Source organism: Cynoglossus semilaevis, chromosome Z, assembly GCF_000523025.1.
Source record: "Cynoglossus semilaevis isolate Cse_v1.0 chromosome Z, Cse_v1.0, whole genome shotgun sequence".
Classification (NCBI taxonomy): domain Eukaryota; kingdom Metazoa; phylum Chordata; class Actinopteri; order Pleuronectiformes; family Cynoglossidae; genus Cynoglossus; species Cynoglossus semilaevis.
The window spans coordinates 7,359,396-7,380,865 of record NC_024328.1 but is presented as its reverse complement, the minus strand read 5'-3'; the positions used below and the strand labels follow the sequence as shown (position 1 = coordinate 7,380,865).

Here is a 21,470-nt window from a genome sequence, read left to right as displayed (position 1 = left end):
TTGACACTAACAAAAAACCACTTCTACACCTGAACCTTTATTTAACAAGAAAATAAAAAGGAACACATTTTGTTATTGGAGCATCCACAATAAACTGAGCAGTAAAAAAAAAATATATATATATATATATATATTTAGAATATCAAGTGGACTCTCTATGTTTTAAGGCTAAAGGTGGAAACAGCTGCTGAAAATATGTGACCTTTAGAACCTAAACAGCCACACAGACTATAAACAATGGGATCAGGACTAAGACATGATTCAGAGAACTGGGGCTCAGAAACCACATCTCTGGGTCCCAGCTCCAGTGTGATCTGAAACATTCTGAAACAAATGTCTTAATTTTTTTTTTGTTAATTTTTTTTAAAGAGACCTGTGATCCTGTCATGATGATGGATTTTTACAGGAACTCTACGGAGGACAGAGGACAGAGGCCTTGGCCCAGAATGACCGGCCTGCCTGCAGTCCAGATCTAACATTACAGTGGTCTTTAGCAGCGTTTTTTTACAGTAAAAAAGGAATATTGTACTTCCTATTGTACTTGCATCAAATAACTCTCAAACAATAAAAAAAGTAGTTAAAAGAAAGGATGAGGCCGAGTGATGAAGAGGCTTCTAACACAATTTTTATACAATAGTGGAACTCTACGTATATTTCTTTGTAATTTCAAACAAACTAATTAAGGTTCAAGTACCAAAAAACATTCTTAAACAGTGTACTAACACCTCTAGAAATGGGCTTTGTGCAGTTGAATGGACTGTATTTATTATGAGGTTGGGATCAAAATACCTATAAGATTTTTTAATTAGTAATGACTGACTTTATATAAATGTTTTTTCTTTCGGAGTGATTCAGTTCATAACTTAAGGTTCCAAGTGTTTTCACAGTACAATTGACACCTGCTTCCAGGAAAACTACCAGGCAGCAGGGAGGAACAGGAGGCAGGATGGGTGGAGCAGGAAATGAATGTTGCGGAGTGCAGTGCCTAGTTTGCCATGCTGGAGAGCAATAAGCTGTATGAGGTTCACAACTGCACTAGGCAGCATCAGAGGAAACGAGGCAGGAAGGAGCAAATATTTGAGCAGCAACAAATGAACAGTGTAAGGAATAAGCCATGCAAAAAAAAAAAAAAAAAAAATCACAAACAACGGCAGAAAAATCATAGAAATTCATCAGAATGACTTCAGAGAAATAAAAAGGGTAGCTGACAACACAGTCAATAGTAATAGAGCTGCAATAATAATAATAATAATTAAAACAACAATAATAATAATGACAGTAATAATAACAACAGAAAAAAATAGCAGAAAGCATTGTTCTGGAATGTGAAGCCTTGTTGCAGTTACCTGAGCGTGAACACCAAAATAAAATTTATGTTTCTCAGAAAAAGAAGAAAAAGGAAAAACAGGAAGAAGAAGAAAATGAGACAAAGCATCAGGCACAGAAGAAGATAAAGATAAGGAGGAACAGAAGGGAGGGAAACAGGGAGGGAGAGATATCAAAGACAAGCAGGCGAGAAAAGGCTGAAGAAGGAGAAGATAAAGAAAAGTTAAAAAAGGAAACAAAATAATAATAAGAAAAGATGAACGGAGACATAGCGACAAGATGATTAAGATAAGGAAGAAGAAAGGGATGAAGAAGAAGGATAGGAAGGACGGGAAGAGGAAGATGGTGAAGGACAAAAAGAACGGTGAGGCGTTAATGCAGAAGAAGACAAGGAGGACAAAGAAGGAATAGAAGAAAGGGATAGGTGTATAAAAAATACAAAAGAGAAACAGAACAGAAGAAGAACAACAAATGCTCATCTTCAGTGTCAACTCCATGTAATTTTGTTGGAGCTACACTCCTTCTTATCTTATCACAAAACTCTGAGAATCGTTAACACCTGCTCAGGTAAAGGCAAGAAGGGGAGCGACAGCATGTTGAGATGCTGGCTGTAGGCATGCTGTCAGAAGTCTCTGCCACCTCTGAGTTTGGATCTTGGATCTACCCACTGCTGCCTTACTGCATCCAGCTGACGTGGTGCACTCACACACACACACACACACAGTCAGTGCGCCGCCTCTGTTTTCTCCACAGACAGTAAACTATGAGATGTGTTTAGTAGCAGTGCTTGGTGGTTGTAGATGTTCTTGTTTGTATTGTTTGTAGAGAATGTGTTCACAGATAAAAGCTGTAAAACAGAAGCAGAGCTCCTACTGTTGAAGCGACGTATAAATCATATTATATATACATTTATCTGTGCTTATAACAGGCCCTATAGTCAGATAAATAGAATCTTGTTTCTTTGGGGCGCAGCTAATTCTTCGACGTTTCACTTTACTTATCTTCTTCTTCTTAGCAACATTAGCGAAATGCATCAGTACTGTCACAGAAATATAGTCAAATTGATTCCTGGGTCAGGTTCATTATTGGGTTGTGGGATTTTTTTTTGTTTAAACATTCTTACACTGCTGCAAACATCTGGTCTGGGGGCCTCTTCTAGTCCACAAATCCCCCCAAAACAAGGCCCACAACTAGATTCCAATAGTAAATAGTTTTGCACTTTGTGGCTCGTCAATTCTTTTGAACTGACCCCTGATCTGGTCAGATGGTTTTATATTTGGATTAAAGTTCTTGTCTTTCCATGGATAGTTCTACATTGTACGCTCTAGTGGTCATTCTACAAACCATCAACATCACTGCCTTTGACACAGAATGGTTACATTCTTATTAATCTTTGCTGACAAATGAAGTATCAACAACACTATTATGAATCACTGTTATTATTAATCAATATTTTCCTTACGGTTGTGCTAATATCACTGCTAACAGCGGGCACTATGTAATTAAGCTGGGGCCATATTGTTTTAATAGGACAGGTAATAGATCTGGCTGTTGTAATAAAGGACAAACATGGGTCAGCAGCTCTGCAGTGACATTTATTCTACCCCTCCCCCTTTTCCAGCACGTATCATTCCTCGCCTCTCCTTCTCTTCCATCCTCTTTTCTCATTTATCCAGCCAGCCGTCCTTGAGGCTTTACTGTATTAGGCAGGCTGTTAACACTAGAAGGAAAGGGCATTCAATGTCATGCCACAGTGTCGCAAAGCACGACAAGAGCCGGGGCCCGGACCGTCTTCTAGGAGGAAATAAATACATCGCGGTCTTCCCCTTCCAAAGTGTAATGGTCTGGATATTACATCTCCTGTGGGACATTACAGTTCACGGGTGATAAATCCATCCTCATGTGAGTGTGTATAAGTGAGTGCATACCTGTTTATTACTAAGTACAGAATAGGTGTGTGCATGTATGTCTTTGTTAGAGTGCATTAATCCTAGAGGTATATGCACAGGCAGTTTGAGGAAATGTGCCCCCCCCCTGTTGAGAAAGTGATTCAGTATCTGTGCACCAAGTCAGCTGGAAGCAGCCAGGCAGCCGTAAATCTCAATTAACCAAACCCCTCCCTTTCCCTCACCCTCTACCCTCCCTCCCTCCCTTCTTCCTTTGCCACAGGTGACAATGGACCAAATTGACTGCTCATTGTTGTGTTCCAAGGCTTACCATTGGCTTCAGGCTGAGTCTGAGAGGGAACTGCCACGTAGGGTTCCTCCCCTTTGTCTGAGATCATTGGGGGGTCCTTCCGCTCCACCATGCGGCCCCGACCCAGTGGGCCCTCGGCAGCCTCTGGAAGGGCCGAGGTGGGCAGTGAGGGGGTGTGATGGTGATGGTGGCGGTGGTGGAGATGTGGGCCTGCCGGACACAAGACAGGTTAACCAAAGTTCCAGAAAAAAACAGAGGGAGAGGCTACATGTGCTTTAGTCCGGCAGTGTTTGGTTTTTTTTTTCTTCTTTTATATCTGATTATTTCTGACAAATCATTTATTTGTATTTGTATGTACTGAATTTCTTGGAATGTTTGTCCTTCCCATTGTCATTGTCTCCTGCTTCTCTCTGTCTTTTGTCTCACTGCCTTCCTCCTGTTCTGACTAAGTCAAACATCCGCAGGGTCTGTCAGAGCAGAGCACGGTACCATCGCACTTTTCCACCGTTACTGTGGGGAGTCTAATTTCAATACAGAATATAGATGTGGGACAAAAAACTCTCTCAGCTTTATTTTCATTTAACTCTGCCTCTAACTTTTCTTTTGCTCCAAAAACATTTGTTCCCATGCTTTCCTTCGATCTTCCACTTTTTAGTTTAGAGGTGGAATGTGCAGGGAATTCTGAATGAAATTATGAATTCAGAATAAAGAAACTACTGAAATCTTTGGACAAAAATAATTCAATTTTAAGATTATTTAGAGCGAAAATATGGTGAAAATGTTGTCTAAAGTGTACGACTGTTTTGTCACAGCTAAATTGTTCAGCTCTACCAGCTGGCTTAGAAGGCTCTATGCTTTAGTTTAGTGATTCCTAACCACTGTGCCGTGGCACACTAGTGTGCCGTGAGAGATCATCAGGTGTGCCGTGGAAAATTATCCAATTTCACTTAATTGGGCTGAAAACTATGATTTATTTATTGCATATAATTTTTATTTGTTCATCAAAGCATCAAAGGCAGAACAAATAAATCCTCTTCTGGTAGGTGGCAGCAGATGGTTGTGAAAAAAGATAATCAGAGCTGTTGAAGATCTGTGTGAGTGTCTTTCTTCAATTCCTGCCATTATATCAGCATTGTCTTCAACTAAACAGGCTGAGATTTTAGTCAATTATCAGGTCATTTAAACTAGAAAATTATTACATTTAATTACATATACATTTGGTGAGTTTTGTGTTTGGTGTTGTGCTGTGGGGGTTTTCCTGATGTATATGTGCCGTGGCTCAAAAAAGATTGGGAAACACTGGTTTAGTTTACAAACATGGCAAGAGTCGACCATGTCTGTCGTGTCTGTCATTAACAGACACGTCACCTTTGAAGCACATTTCTGATATCAAGCGAAAAAGTTCTAGTCCCACAGGCAAAATAGAGAGTACTATTTGTGCTGTAAAAAAGGATTGTCGCAAACAAAAAATGAAGTTTAACATTAGACGTGCTAATTATTATTTTCCCTCAGCTTATGAACACGTTTATGTCTTTAGATCAAGCAACCAAAAAATTGCTTTGTATAAAAAAACACAGGCCTGCTGTGTTTATTAAATGAAACTGAATGTATTGATTATTTTCGATATAATAATAATGCATGATATGAATCACTATCTTAATCTTACTCTGCCTGTACTTGTTCCACTTTCCTTTATTTCCACGTTCCTTTCCTTGTCACCCCTTTCTTCGCCTCCACTTTTCAATTCAATCCCACCTTTCTGGGATCTTATAAAGGCTTCCTATTTGCCCAGCTGACAATCTTAATTTAGCCCGGCCCTGAGCAACAGGGCCAGATCAATGATCAGAACCATGCCATTAAATTTTAATGGATTTTCTCTTTTCTAACTTGTCCCTATAATTAAGTTATTTAATAACTAAACCAGTTGCTGGCCAACAGTGAGGAGGGGAGCACAACGCAGCCAGAAAGTTACACCGGGAGATGAGATTACTAAAGAAGCTAAGACTGTGTGAATGTATTCACTGTAAACGCTCTTACACCTGGAGGTCTGACAATAACTTGAAGATGCAAAAAAGTTGAGAATCTGTGCGTCAATGCTCTTTATCGCTGCATGTCTTTCACACAGTCTTTGTGACTCCCTGCTTTTCACCTCCTCTTTCTATTTTTAAACCATGGGTAGAACTCACGTCATGCCCATATTCACTTAAGTTGAGACTCAAAATTTCACATACCATAAATATTGTCTTTTAATTTATTTAATTCTTAAACAAAGGAAAAAAAATCAGGTAAGCTGTGTTTACAACACTTTCCGTGTTCCACATGTCAGTGGACACTTTTGCTCTGTGTTTTGCTACAGAGGTGACGAGCCAGCAATGTGTGTGTGTGTGTGTGTGTGTTCGTGAGTGTGTGTGATGTCTGTTTTCAGATGGAAGGCGCCATTTCAATATGTGCCCGTACTTGCATTTGATGGAGAGACATTTCATGGGACCAACATCATTGCACTGGTACAACACACACCCACACACACCACCAACCAAAGCCTTCTCCCACTCCTCCTCTTCCTCCTCTTCTCTGTGTGGCGTGGCAATCATTAAAATGATTTATTTAACTATTGGCCCAGGGCTGAGAGATTAGTGTGACAGGCCTATTTTATAATTCATTCCCTCACTGCCAGGGGAAGTGCAATTGAGGCAGATGACACACATAGAGAAAGAACTCGGAGCTTGGAGCCTCCGAGCTCCACCGTGGATCAGGAGGAGAAGAAAAAAATGGTCTAAACTGCAGACGGATGCACAACCCTCTTTCTACAGATTAAAAGGGAGGGAAAGTAGTCTAGTCTGGAGTAGAGGAGACGGGGTTGGAAACGGGGCATTTATTTATCTTTAAATCCATATCAACTATAGACAGAAAGACAGAGAGGCTGGAGGCTCTGAGCCAATGGCTGAGACCTGGGGGGTAGGGCATAGAAACTAGGTGTTGCCTGTATTTTAGTGTGTACATGTGGATGTGCACAACACTAGGGGAGCACACCAAACACAGATGCCGTATATGTGACCCTGTATCTCCAGAAGGAAAGAGAATCAGGGTGTGGATACTGCCGTAGGGGTCGAGAGAAAGAGAGAAGGAGCTGGGCTTTGAAATAGCATCGGAAGATACTATTTACTCTCGAATCTCTGTATATGGATCTGACTGTTTTAGAAAAGGCAGCAGCGGGGGTGCGTGAGTGTGAGGGGGCGAGTGAAAGACACTGTTAGTGAGCAAAAACTAAATATACACACAAGCTTTGATTAGATAAAGATCGGTTAGATAAAAATGCGACGGATGTTTGCGTAAATGTCTATTTGTTGAGTCCTAACACGGGAGTTTAGAATTCTTGGTATGACATCATTAGGCTGACATGTTATTTTAAAAATAATATTTTCATATCAAACGGGACTGTTAGGTAACGTGGTAGGAACACAGGCCTGTGTAGAGTGGAAGGATATTCAGTGATGTATAGTTGTTGATGGATTTCACATAGTAGTGACAAAAACATCAATAACAACAAGGATTCACGTCATGAGACTGATGAGGAGGTGGAACTGAAAATAAAAATAAACCTCGCTGCAGTCTTTTATTCCCCATAGACCTTATATAAGTGAAAGCAGCTGCTGTATTAGGTTGCAGACTATGGTTAAGTCTATGAACGCTCTGCTGTCTTTGGAAGTCACTCACTGTTGGAAAGACAGACCACAGACTTATGTCAATAACACTGTACTGTATGTTGACACTGTAGTCCATATTGTCAGACGTCAAATTTATCTGGAGGATAAATTCTTGGTCTTCAATGACTCGACTTAAATATATTAAAGTTTATTATTATGTTTTTTTTTACTGTTTGTCCTTCCGTGGTTTAGGTGATGATGCTGTGTTGTACACATAGATATAACTGTAACAAAAGTTACAATAAATGCCCAAAAATATGACATCTAGAAACAGTCTCATACTTGATCTACATGAATATAGACATATTCTAAAATTAGCAATAGCATTTCTGTGTAAGGATGGATACAGTATGTACTGTACACCATTGCACTTCTAATAATTAGCAAAATAACACAAGTATGAAACATCATTTTTGGGACTTGTTGTTGAAAAACTAGAGTGATGGAAATACTGTTAGTTGCACTACAGTGATGTGTGTTTTTTTAGGAGTGTACTGTGCGATTAGGGAGCCAGCTGTAAAAATATGTGCCTGTAGAGAACTGAAGACTCGTGCTTGTTTACATTGGCCTTTTTGAACGCAGCATCTTTGAGTGTTCAGAGAGAATCTGTCAGCCACACATGCCTGGTGGCGGTTGGTGGAAACACATCAGATCTGTGTGCAGATCGAAGGGTGCCGGTGTACTCTCTGCTGATTCATCCAACTTTATTATGCATGTTGTTGTCAATGTGAAGACCTTAAACCACTAACAATCAGATCCATCCAATTAGCGAAGCAAAGGTCAGGGAAAATCAATACAGCTACGCTGGGGATAAAGAGGAGAGCTAAAGAGGAACAATAAGAAAGTGAAAGTCTAACCAAACTAGAATTAGAATCAGCAGGTTTCTGATTTAAAATTCTATGTCCTTCAGTCTAAAGATCGCCGAGGAAACGTCGGGAAGGAAACCGTGACTAAATATTTTGATTACCTTCATAACTGGAAGGATGGTCTATTTAAAAAAAAAAAAAAAGAGAATAAAATAAAGATAGTGAAAACCTTGGCATCATTAATAACCCCACTTTATACAGGTGGGCGGAGTTCATTTACTTAAGAGGGACTGATTCATCGACTAGGAGAGGAGGTGTGGTCGAGTTAAAGAGCGCTGGTGAATGAAATGTAGCTTGTGTCTGTTTTATACCTCGACTGCCTCGACTGTATGTGGAATACTTACCATTTAGAGCCACAAAGGTATCTGGAAAAAGAAGGAGGAAAAAAAAAAAAAAAAAACGAGGCTAGCTGTTATTGCATGCTGTAAAGACTGGTTGAGCTTTAACATAATCAAAAGCCATGACTTTTATAGTAATTTAATATCGACAGAGTATCCAATACACTCTGAAGTTTTCACCAAAGGTTATTCAGGTCAAACACCACAGAACTGAAACCGAGGAGAAACCCCACGACTTTCATTAAGTCAGAGTAAAGAGTTGAAAAAGAAATGGAATTAACCAAACTGAGTGGTTTGAAAGGAGCAGAACGCTGGGTTTGTCGATTCTATTGTTGATTTATTCCTTGGAAAAGTTAATTTATGGTTAATTTTACCTAAGTACATTACAGTATATTTTTAAGACCCATTTTGAGATTGGATGAATTAGCATCCCTTGATTTGCGGGTGAGATTGAATCCCAGTACTGTGTGCATTTGAAAGTTAACACTGTACACATCTTACAGCACTTACACAAACAAGAATCTCGTCTGTGCCCAGTGGGACACAACACCCTTTTGACTGGGGGACTAGAAAAACAGCGGGAGCAGGACAGAGGATCATGAGAGCCGAAGGCACAGATGGAAGGAAGAGGCTGAAAGGAAGGATTGTGAGGGCGGAACAGACGGGGGAGAAAGAGGTGACAGCAGCACAGAATAAAACCAAGGGCCGAGTGAAGAGTGAGACCAAGTTAACAGAGAAGAGAGGAATGGTGAGGGGGGAGAGGAGAGAGAAAGATAAGAGTGAGGAGGGCCTGCTTACTTTGGCAGTCTCCCAGGCCATCTGTGTTACCATGTTCCACGTCCTGCTCAAAGGCTGATCTGCAGGGAACAGAGACATCACGGTCAGTGGTGGAAAACACGCCAGGCTGTGCAGGCTCGCCACACCTAACTGCTTTAGAGAAGCTACGTATAAATAGCTTCATTCACATCATACTCAGCAATGGCTAGAATACGGACGCTGCAGAAAGACCTAGACTGGAACAAAATCAAAGCACACCTACCTGTGGCCCTGAAGGCTTCAAGTCAGTGGTTATAAAAATCATTGAAGGGTTCGATAAGTTAAAGCTGACACAACTCAATGCCAATAGAGCTGATTCAGATACAGATTTAGCGTGTCTCTATATGGAACTCAACCACATTTGCTGTAAAAACGAATGCTTTAAAATCAATGACTTTACCAGTGTTACATGCTGCTTTCAGCATTTCATGAGAAAAGCTGATAAGCGGCACGGCTACACTCAGAAAGTGTGGGCTTTGCTTAACTTAGCTTGGCAAACGTACAACAGAATAGAAAAGACCATTTGATATACAGTATACCACGGGTGTCAAACTCATTTTCACCGGGGGCCACATCATTAATACAGTTCCCCTTGAAGGGCCGGTTGTAAATGGAAGACTGCATAGATCAGGGGTCCCCAACCCCCGGTCTGTGGACTAGTACCAGTCCATAGGTCATTTGGTACTAGGCCGCAGTGGGACACAGTGGAAAAAAATGTACTTAATTTTTACTAATTTACTTCATTCAGAGAAAATCCAGTCATATCCATTTACTTTCTTTATTTAAAGAGAATATTTTTGAAATAATAGGTCAAGGGTAACGGGTGGTACTGGCTGACCAGTATTTTGAACCAAAAAGGTTGTTAGATTTAACTACTCCATAAGAGTCTATTATATGTTTCTGCAATTGAATATTAGTTATTCAAACTAAAAATATTGTTCAATGCTGTGTAATTAAAAAACCTTTAATTTCTTAGCTTAATAAACTCTGCTGCATTAACTTTATTAAATGCTTTTTGAGCTTCCAAGGGCCACACAAAACGGCTTGGCGGGTCGCATTTGGCCCCCGGGCCTTGAGTTTGACACGTATGCTATAGACCATCAAAACAACACTGAGACACAGGACGATTCATACATAACATGCTTTTTAAATAAATACACAAAAACATGTCTTTCTTCATCCAAAATTCACTTCTTATGGGACAGAGAGGGAGAGTTCCCAAGACTTTACTCTTCCGTACAATCTGCATCAAGACCTGTTTTCATGCTGAAAGACCACCAAGCACGCAGTAAGAAGATCTGTGAAACAGAGCGGACCAACTGTCAACCGAGATTATAAGTCACGCATGACAGCTTTTCACAGTCCTCCTCTGCTCTCCTCTCACCGCCACTGTTCCTCCTGTCCGTCCACCTGCCTCCTCACCCTTCACTGGTCACTATCATAGCACATGAAAAAATAAATGTTTTCCAAAAACGGCGTCACACAGCCTTTACCCACAGATCAGGGATGGAAGTGTGAACCTGGCAACTGAGACCATCACACAGGATTTCACACAAACTGTCCATTTCATTTCTGTACCACATTCCAGAAATAACTGTTTATGGAACAAATTTCCTGTTACCTTAACAAATTTAGCAACCCCACAGTTCTCTGACGGATGACTATTCCCATTAGTGTTGGTCTAGATAATGTACAGTGATGATCTTTTCCTCATCTGTCTTTCCTTATTTTTATTTGATTAATTTAACATTGTTTTTTTTTTTAAGAAAAGATTTGTTTGAACTAAACCAAAGTGTCAAAGGTCATTATTTAGTGTTAGAAAAAAATCTGATGTTTTCTAACAAAATAAAACTGCATTAACAAAATCGCCAGTTGCATCCTCCAATCCCTTGAAAACATCTGCTCCTCTGTTTCATTTTCATACATATTTGCCTTCCATAATCCTGATATATCTGCAAAAGAATTTCTCAAAGAAAACAAAAAAGGTGAGAAAACATCTTGCCGCCTCTTGCCATAATGTTTTGTTTCATTTCTTTAAAGCACCGAGACTGTTAATTTTGTGGTCATGTCTCTAATTACAGTTAAAAATGAGGGTAAATCTGTGGTTCCAGACCTCTGAGATGAGCATCATATGCTTTAAATCCCATTGGTTTCATGATTAATTATTACTCCCCAGCCACAGATGCATCGCCTCACCCGTACTTGGCACATGAGAATGTGAATGAACCGCAGAGTGAACCCTTACTTACAAAGTTCCTCCTCCACAGCAGCTGCATCCCAGCAAGCAGATGAGCGGTGTGTTGTCATGTGACACTAGACGGTTCAGCGAGGAGTCAAGATCCCACTGCAACCACGTTATGCATATTTAACTCTAAATCAAACCGTACGTAACTGAAGGCATCCATCGACTGCATCCACATCCTCGCATTTCAGGTGCGATTATGATGCGGGATGTGCGGTTGCAGCGAGAGTACTTAGTTGCCGAGATACAGGTCAGCCCTAATGGCGTTAATTATTCATATTTGAAGTGAAGAGCAACCTGGGACTTAATATTCTATACGCACTCTGCGGTGTGAAGTGGGCTTTGCTGAATGTTTCCTCAAAATCATTTTGATTCATGACTTTGATCTACAAAACTGTACCTGCAATAAAGCTTAACTTTAATAATCTGAGGCTGACCGGATGATAAATCTGTAAACTGTTGGTGCCGATTTTACAAGACCTGTGACATTAGCTTAAAGAACGAACACGTTGTTGTGAATCTGCCGGAACCGGAGCTGTGAAGCTCGCCTTCATTATAGCAACAACAGAATAATATGCAGTCACTTTTATGAAGCGGGGAGACTGGGGAGCATGTCGCAGGAGACTAGAGTGCAAGCTGTTTACAGGCAGAAGGCAGAAGAGGCAGAACTCTGCATGGGAAAACTGGCAAGACTTACATGGGGGGGGTGGGGGGGGCAGGTGGAAGAAAACACAGCAAGAGATAATACCTTAAAAAAAAAGGTTAGATAAAAAATACTGGGAAAAATGAGACGACAGGTCGTTTGAGAGTGAGGAGTAAAAGTAGTAGCCATTAAAACCACCTCCACCTGCCCACCCTAGGAAATGCTTTGACTTTCTCACCCCACACCCATGGACTCTAACAGGCCTAATCCCGCTTAACTCTAACTCCAAACAGTTAGATTTTCTGCCCCTTTTCATTCCCCCACACCAGAATGGAAAGTCAATCAGAACAACATACACTGCTTTTGGGTTGCAAAAGTACGGGTCACGGAATATAAATTGTGTGTATTTGTGTTTTAAATATTTTGGCATCTCAGACCAATCATTTTACAGCAACAAGATCAAATTCAATATCTTTAAACGGTGTTCGTGGTCCTTTTGTCATGACTTCATCTGCAAAATGTTTTTCCCTCCACAAAACTTCATATGCTGTTTGTTCAGAAAGCATAATCTGGCTCAGTGTCATAACTGCAACCACAAATTATAGTTACCGTGACCGTTGAGCTTAACCAGCTCTGCTTCTCCAAACCCCAGCCTGAGGCTAACAACACTTTCTTTCCACGCATCTTTCCAATAGTCCATTTCAGCTGGAGGCAGTCGCACTTGCCCACCATAAAACAACAAAGATTGAAGACACAGCTAACACCACCAAGCAAGAAAGATAGAAAGACAGTGTGATGAAACTTTTTGTATCCTACGGTTTGTGTAAACCATGAACATAATGACTTTTCACAAAAAAACCAACAACAAATCATCAGAAAAGCAAAGCAACGGAGCAAGGCCCAGGGGCTAGCTGGATTAGCTTGTCCTAACCTAGCCTTGGTGTTGACAAATTGGTACACAATTAATCTTAAAATAAAAACTTGTTGTCTTCAGTTTGGTTTAAAATGTGTAATACTGCAGAAATGTAATGTTTAAGCAGCATGGTTAGAAGAGAATTGGCATTTTGACTCAAATTCAGAGCTTTAGACGGACATGTGCGTTTAATAAAATGAACAATGGTTTGCTGTGTTTATTATATTTAACTTGCCTGTCAAAGCTATTTCTTAGTGTTTACTTACTTTATGTTGCCCACCACTTGTCTGCAGGCTCCTTCTGACACCCAACCACAGTATGGGTCTCTGGAGGCTATGCAGGACCTGGGAAGAGAAAAACACAAACAACGGGCGGATTATTGTTCACCTTTTCTTACAGTGCAGCAGACTGGATTTCCAGACTCCAGACTCAGTGGTATCTGTCATAACAATATGAGCGGCAGACTCACTTCTTGCATCTTCCATGTCTTTCACAGCGAGACAGAGGGACTTTAACCACGCAGGAGGTGAAAGCCACCCACAGAGCATGACTCTTGCTGTCTATCTGCATGCCAATGATGCGCTTGTCCTCCACGCCGTCTATGCTGCATCTGTAGGAGCAACAGTGGAAATAAGAGAATCAGTTAGTCCAATTATTATTCTATGGAATTTTTGACAGTTCTGCTTAAGTTTAAAACAGTGATTCTTAAATAGTGGCCCGTGGTCCACATTTGGCTCATGGGCAGCGCAATTGTAGACCACAGGCCTGCTATTGGTGGACCATGTGCTGATGATGTGAAAGGAAGCTGTGTTTCCATCCTTCACTGCATGGGATTTGGTTCGGTCTGTATGTGTAAATGGTTTGTCAGCTAAATGCTAACGATGTGTGATAGGATGTTAGCAAGAACATTGTTTCTTTTGATGGTGCTTTTGATCTTTCACACGTGTATAAACATTTTTAAATTTTCAAAATCCTTGAATCATCTTGGTCCTTTCTGGGTTTTTGTTTTTGTTTTTTTTATTATTATTTAAACCCCCTATCATCACATATATTTTTGAGTCCTTGCTGGGTACTGGTTCTATTTATTTGAGTATTCATTTAAACATTATGTCAAATTGTAAATGACATTTTATTTTATTTTGTTTTAGTATATATACTTGTTGTTTTGAACAGAAAAGACTGTTTGTTTTGACAGCTTGTGGCCTGACTACAGTTAAGTAAAGTTAAGTAACCTTTGACTCATTCAGAAATATTGCATAGGTACGTGTGTGTGTGTACCATGTTGCATCACCACGACCACAACTCCCCCGTGCCCTTTTACTTCGAGGACCTTTGACTTATGTGTCTTTGAGGATCATTAAGATTTGTATTTGAGTACCCCTGGTGTAAAACAAGGCTTGTAAGAAGTCAAATGTAGCTGATTTAACGATAGATTAATGGAGGCATTTTTTTTAAAGTGCTGGCAGAGAGATAAAGAGAGGTCAGAGGAAACAGGGATGATAATGGACGGTGAGTAACATAGTGGGAGATAAAGAGAGATAAAAACAGACAGATAAACAGGCAGATGGGCAAAGTGAGCAGTCTGCAATAATACAGCCCATAACTGTAAAACCTACTAATACTAACTCAGCCCCTCTTATCCTCCATCTTCTCCTCCATTCTTCCATTTATCCATCTCTGTGGGTCTTTGTTTCCTCACCCCAGTAGCGGTGCATAATAATCTCTGTGGGCGTGCCAGCATCTTTTCTATCTCTCCACTCCTATTCCCCTCTCTCTATCCCACCATCCTCCTCTAGGGATTTAATCTTCCCTTTGTGGTCCTCTGGTCCTGCATTAATGCTCTCAATTAGAGCTTACAGTCCATCTACACTAGAATATTGCACGGCAATCAGGCCTGTGCTGATCCTGGCAAAGTCACTCACTGTATATGACTAAAGCCAGATGGCCAGTAGCCGACGAATGCTCACCCTATGCCACCACCATCTGAGAAGAGGCAGAGATGAGAAACAAGACGCACAGGGAGGGTGAGGCAGGACCTGCCCATTATCCCCTCAATACGCCTGATCACATGGTCACAACATGTTGGATAACAAACAGTAGTAACCTTGAAAGCCCTCCTGTTAAGTCCCACCTCCCCTTTTCGCCTCATCTTCATGGTTGTCCTACACAATAACATATTCTTCCCTCCACCTCTCTTCATCACCCCTCTCCGGTCGTTACCCCTTTTCTTTCTCCCCCCTCAGTTTGTACTAACATCGGTTCCTCCTCATCTATTACCCCTGAACTATATATTTGTTTTGGCAGGGCCTGCTGTGGCTCATTTTCCCTTATTCACCTCTTTTCTAAATACACACCAATCCTCCAAAGACTCACTTCACCCCACTAGGGCCTGAATCACACCGGTTTATGCACGCGCCCCTGACATGCACCAACGACAATGCAATGTATTAGTTAAAAATGACAGGCTGACGCTGAGGACAAACCCAGATCTCAGTGTGTGAGAGCATGTGTGTGTGTGTGTGTGTCAAATCAGCCAATGCTTTTGGAGGAGTTGGGCTCTACTGTGGTCAGGAACCACAGCTGTACTTGATCCAGAGCTTCAGGATCTATGTCTTTAATTTAGTAGCTGTGGTTGGACAAAGTGTAACCTGATAAAACTCTTTTAAATGATAGAGTAGCCATCTGGTTGGCTGGTTTCACTCCACTCTACTCAGCTTGGGTCAAGGGGGCTGATTGGTACTGATTGAGGTGGTGGGTTAGAGGGTTGGCTGAATTGATAGTTGGTTGAAGACACGTAAAAAAAAAAATCACACATGGAAAGAGACAGATGAGATTCCATCCATCTCTGTCACTCATGCATATTTAAACCCAGAGCATCATACTTCATAAAAATATCATACTTGTCAGGGTTGTAGACGTTGAGCTCCTCCAGGAACAGGCTATCATTGAGGAAGCCTTTGTTCATTTTGGCCAAGAACTTCAGGATGATGCCTTTCTCAGATCCCAGAAAGACCACTGTGTGGTTCTTGTGGGGACCGGCCTCGTTGTCCACCGCAATTCGTGTCAAACGATACCTTTGATGAGAAATATCCAAGAAAAACAAAACTTGTCAGTCAGTTAGCGAGAGGAGAGGTTTACAAGAGGAACATATGGACACAAAGAACTCCTGCATGACGATATACAGTAGTATTTACAAAAAATAAAAATCAATATAATGAAAGCAGAGTGTGCCAACACCATTTATATTAACAGTCTGAGGAGTTCATGGAGCGGCAGTGGAGATATCAGTTTCATTAAAATGATGAGGTGATGGATGAAGATCTGTGAGATTCCCTTAGGGTAAAACCAAATAGTCACTTGGATGAATTATATTTCTGTTCTACAGAATAGACAGTTTGACTCGGCAGATTAGAAAGTGGAGTGGCCCGTAAATGTGTACATTTAAATTTTAAATCGCTCGGACTGCGAGTTTGAAGTCGAATTACTCCACGGAGCAGATTGGGTTAAAGTACACACATTATACACAACGTAAGGACTTCTTATTTGGAAAACCCCCAAGCAGGCCTGCTATTGTTTATTTATAGTAACCTCACTATAACAATTCCATCTACGTCATTACAGTATATAGAATCTATTCAGGGAATAAGTTGGTACATATATTATTAAAGGTAAGAACGGCTGCTCCACTGACGCCACCATGTAGGAAAATTTTACTCTTGTGTTTGAAACACACGACAAATATGAAACCATATTAGATCAAATAATAAGATTACAGTGAATATAAAGAAGACTCACTTCCAGCCCATCCTCTCATTGTGTCTTAGCTGTTTGGTACAGTAGTCTGGATAGTGTTCTGGCACAGTTCTTACAATACAGACGTCATTTCTGATGTAACCTATTCTGGAGCTTGGGGACTGAGTGGTATCAATCCTTACTTTAAAACAAACAAACAATTTAACTTAAGGTGAGATGCCTGCCATGGTCAGACCAGCTGCATCGAGTACAGGGCGATAAGTCAGTCTACTGCTGACAGACTGACTGACTCAACTGTCAAACAGATTGTGTGGTAGACAGACTGTCGAGCAGTGGTTCTTAATCTCGTTGGAGGTACCTAACCCCACCAGTTTCATATGCCCATTCAATGAACCCTTCAGTGATGGCCAAGCGGGGGGGCGTGTCGTCATGAATCAAACGAGTCGGGTGTGTGTCTTGTCCTCCGCCGAACCCCTGAGACTGACTCACCGAACCCCTGGGGTTCGATCGAACACAGGTTAAGAACCACTGCTGTAGACTGATGGACATTGTCGTAGACAACGGCTTTAATACAGAGTAGACCATCAAGACGCACAGTAATGACTTGAATCCACCAAGCAAATGATGTGAGTATATAAGTATGTAGTTATAACTTAATCACCCTATATTTAAGAATGTTGATTTGTCTGGATTGATAGTGATAAACAATGAACACAATTAATTGTGATTAATCCATAACTACTCTGTGATTAATCAGATTAATCCCTTTAAATTATTCATCATCCTTTTTTATTATTATTTTTTTTAAAAATCAATGTATAGTGATAACGTTAAATATTAGAATTATAAAATAAAACCATCACATCTCTATAAAATAGTACAAACTTGTTACTTCAACTGACTGACTTATTTTGTTTGAAAAGTTTGATTCAAATGTTTGGTAGAAACAGTTTTCATTTGCTTGTCCATCGGTACGAAAAACTAAAGGTTTAATTTCCCTAATTAATCTTTGTCTAATCAGCCTCTGAGATCTGATGGGTTTGTGCTTCACTAAAGCTCAACCTCTACAATCTCTGAATACAATAGAATCTGAAGGTCAGAGACCTTCACTGTCCTCCCTGTTCAGTTCATGAAGTAATGTGTAAGGGGGTTCTCTTGACCTTCCTTTAAAATGTGGGGAAATAAAAGCTGTTTCAAATTCGAGTAAAATGATCTTGTTGGATGTGGGTACTCAATTGGACTGTGAAGAAAATTTTATAATATTTCAAGTGTTTACTTCCACACATTTACACATTGTTTTTGCTGCTTACGTAAGGCTTTTTAACAACTGCCTGTGATGTTCAAACTGTGGCGACTGCAGTGTCATTTAAAAACAAATATAATAGGTGATTATATAAAGGCAGAGAGTTGTAGAGATAATCTTGATAAAAAATGATGCAAGTTCTGAATAAGCCTGTAGAGTATGTAGGTCAAACCTCAGCAGAGTAATATGATGCAAATCATTTAAAGGCCATTCTGTGTTTATTTATACGTTTTTAAAGGACTGTTTACCCACTGGAGCTTGACAACAATAATGGGCATCTCAGTGAAAACTGCTTCTTATTTAAAAGGGGCTATTTTTCATGTTCTTTTTTTTTAAAGAGTTTTCTTTCTTTCTTTTTTTTTTAGTTTCTCATTTTTATATTTTAGAAAAATGCACTGTCAGCTCTTTGTGCACTTCTGGTGGGAATGTGCTGTCATACTCCCCAAAAGCCTCTCTGCAACATTTGAATTAAGTGTAACTAAAAGCCGAGCAGACCATTGTGATCAAACGATATCACCCACAGAGCAGTGGCTTTTGGGAAATGGGTTAAACTCCAGAAACTCAGAAGGAGAGGCAACCACAGAAGAAAAATTGTACTCCAGTATGCTCCCTTAAAAATACCCTCAGAGGATTTAAATAAGCAATTAGGAGCATAAAAGGAGCAGAAAATCTCCTGGAGACAGCATGGAATCCTTATACAACTAACGCATTTTAGCATGAAAGGACATTATTGAATTTCCTTAAATTCCTCATTATCCAACATCAGGTTTAGGGTCAAATCCGAAGCCAATCCAAAACTGCAACGTTGCCATAGTAAGACTCTCAGTTAAAAAAAACTATATCACACAATCGTACAGTCACTCTGGGAGTACGATAGTATAGTACATAATAAAAACAGGTCAGTAGCTCGTTTGTGCTGGAGGATTATTGTGTTGTGATGAGCTGCCTGAATCTCAGAGCAGCACTTCATCTAAACGTTGCACTGAGCTGCAGATGCTCACGGACCACACTGACAATCATGATGATGACGACACACTGGAGACTATGTATATGAGTATTTACCTGACCATGGTCTTCAGGAACCAAGGCCTGTTTGTAATGGAGGGCACGGCCTCGTCCATCAGAGGATGCATCTTGATGAAGTTCAGCGTGTCATCGGGGAACTCGTTGGACACTTTATATCTTTCCATGGATGGGGAGCCAGCACAGGTGCCAGGTCTACAGATAGAGGAAGGTCACGAGGAGAGACAGGAGGACAGGAGATGAGAAGGAGTGAAAGAGAGAGAGAGAACACAAAGATTTTCAAAACTAGGACAAACGTAACAGACAGCAAGTTTTCTGTGTGTGAAGGTCCTGAGTCATTTCATCCTCAAAAGTTTCAAAGTTGTCAATCCTCAGAAGATGGCTTATTCACTTCTAAAGGAGCCGTGAAAGATGAAACATCACAAGGAAGCCCCAGCGACTCAAGTTGCTTCCTGCTAAACTTTGGAGGACAGGAGGTTTTATTTCCGTAAAATCAATGAGACCATGGCTTTAATATACTGAACTCTCATGACAAAGGGCCTTGGTCAGAGCTGAGGGCGTACGAAGCCTTCTGTTCTCTGTACCTGAGGTAAAGCACTGCGACATTCTATCTATTTGATCCTTTTATTGGGAGCAGTTGAGCAGCTTGTAAAACAGAAGGTGCTTTTGATGGAATATCCACTCTGCAGAATCCTCACCTCTGAGAGCTTGTAAAATTCTTTTTTTACTTCATTGTGTTGTATATCTGCACAGCACATAATCAGACCCAGGTCTGAGAAATATTAAGTTGGACAATAATACAAAATCCACAATTTATACTGCAGTATCTATATTGTATTATTATCTATTATCTATATTATAAAAATTGCATTATATTTTTTTTAAAAGTATTAAAGTATTAAAAATAAATATATTTATGATTAGGTATTTTGCTTCTTTCTTTTTACTGTAGTACTGAGTACACACCACTACTTTTAAATTGATGGACAACACCTTTGATAAAACAGACTAAATACACAATACTATCTTTAAAATTACACAATAAATAATCAAAAATTATCACATTAAAAACATAAAAAATATAACATAAAAACAGAACTAGTTACTGTGTAGCCAACCAAAACTTGACCAGTTGCTGTTTTTTTCCCGTTTGTTTCAGGTTGGGGCACCGTCACACACGGGAGGAAAGGAGAAAAATATAAATGGCATTTTGCGTTCATAATACAAGACATGGTCTAGGTCCGTACTCATTTGCCACGCGTTACAAATAAGAGCCACATGTATGAAGCTCTGGTGAATCACTATTTTTCTCTCCATGTCCGCTGTCCTAAGAACTCTAAATGAAGTTGCAGCACTTGATTTATTATGTATGACGGTTTAAAAAAAATCTACTGCTTGTACAACATAGTCTTCTGTTGCCATATGGTGAGCAGAATAGCAACAGACAAGTCTTCAATATGAGAATCTGCGGACGGTACTAGAGTGGAACACATGGAGGAACAGTCTGCTGCAGGCTGAGACCTGAGTGGCTTTGTTACAACTCCACGTCTGTTTGCTGGAAGATAAAAGGTGTGAAGGCAGCAGAGGATGGAAATAAAATCAGTCACATCAATCACCACACAAACAGTGTGGCGTTTAATTCTTATTTGCAATCTCTGAACTGTTTGAACATAAACAAGTAATTACATAGTAATTAAGGTAAGTGTGAGCCGTCTTATGTGTATACTCGTTCACACAGTGCACCGAAATGAAGGCACAGTGTACAGTGCCGGTGGTGACGCGTTGCCTCCTGGGAATGCATGGGCACACACACACACACTCACACACACACACACTCACATACACACATACACACACAAAGAGACTGGGTACAGACAATTATCACAGCTCAGATCTCCGGTTTCCTTCGTTCTCTTTTTTTTTTTATGAGGATAAGAACAGAGCTCTGGGTGCACTAATTAGCCAGCGATAGATGGGAGATTGATCAGGGCGGGTGCATTTGTGGAATTAGGCAGCCATCTGTAAAATGATGTCATGCTTCACTTGTTGATACTGAGCCCTGCTCTGACACAGCTGTGTGTGGGGGAGAGGTGAGGTAATGGCTCAGTGGTTTAACTGTTAAAAAAAAGCTAATGTCTGCACACAGTGTGAAGGTATGACATGGCGTAGAATACACAGTCTAATAAAATGATTCATTCACATCTCTTTGCAGCGGTTGCTGTCGCCGTACCTTGGCTTTGGAACCTTCTCCTCAGGAAAAGGCGTCCAGGTGGAGTCTGGAGATTTCTGCTCCTTGAAACGTCCCGTGAACGTGTTAGCCACCTCAGCCATGTCGTAGGCACACACT

General features: G+C 40.5%; 1 protein-coding gene across 5 annotated transcripts in view; it reads right to left on the bottom strand.

Moving 5' to 3' along the window:
* Positions 1–21,470, bottom strand: part of sema6a (sema domain, transmembrane domain (TM), and cytoplasmic domain, (semaphorin) 6A) — a 114,155-nt gene that overhangs the window by 16,160 nt on the left and 76,525 nt on the right. For 2 of the 5 annotated variants that reach the window (XM_008335977.3, XM_025053017.1), the window contains exons 11-18: positions 21,354–21,470; positions 19,163–19,318; positions 15,945–16,118; positions 13,514–13,654; positions 13,311–13,388; positions 9,229–9,287; positions 8,437–8,457; positions 3,544–3,732 (exon numbers count right to left, since the gene is read on the bottom strand). The exon at positions 21,354–21,470 is cut by the window's right edge and continues 21 nt beyond it. In XM_008335977.3, coding sequence (XP_008334199.1) covers positions 3,544–3,732; positions 8,437–8,457; positions 9,229–9,287; positions 13,311–13,388; positions 13,514–13,654; positions 15,945–16,118; positions 19,163–19,318; positions 21,354–21,470 — 935 coding nt within the window. The remainder of the gene's footprint in view (positions 1–3,543; positions 3,733–8,436; positions 8,458–9,228; positions 9,288–13,310; positions 13,389–13,513; positions 13,655–15,944; positions 16,119–19,162; positions 19,319–21,353) is intronic. The other 3 variants (XM_025053020.1, XM_025053018.1, XM_025053021.1) reach the window with 3 other exon arrangements.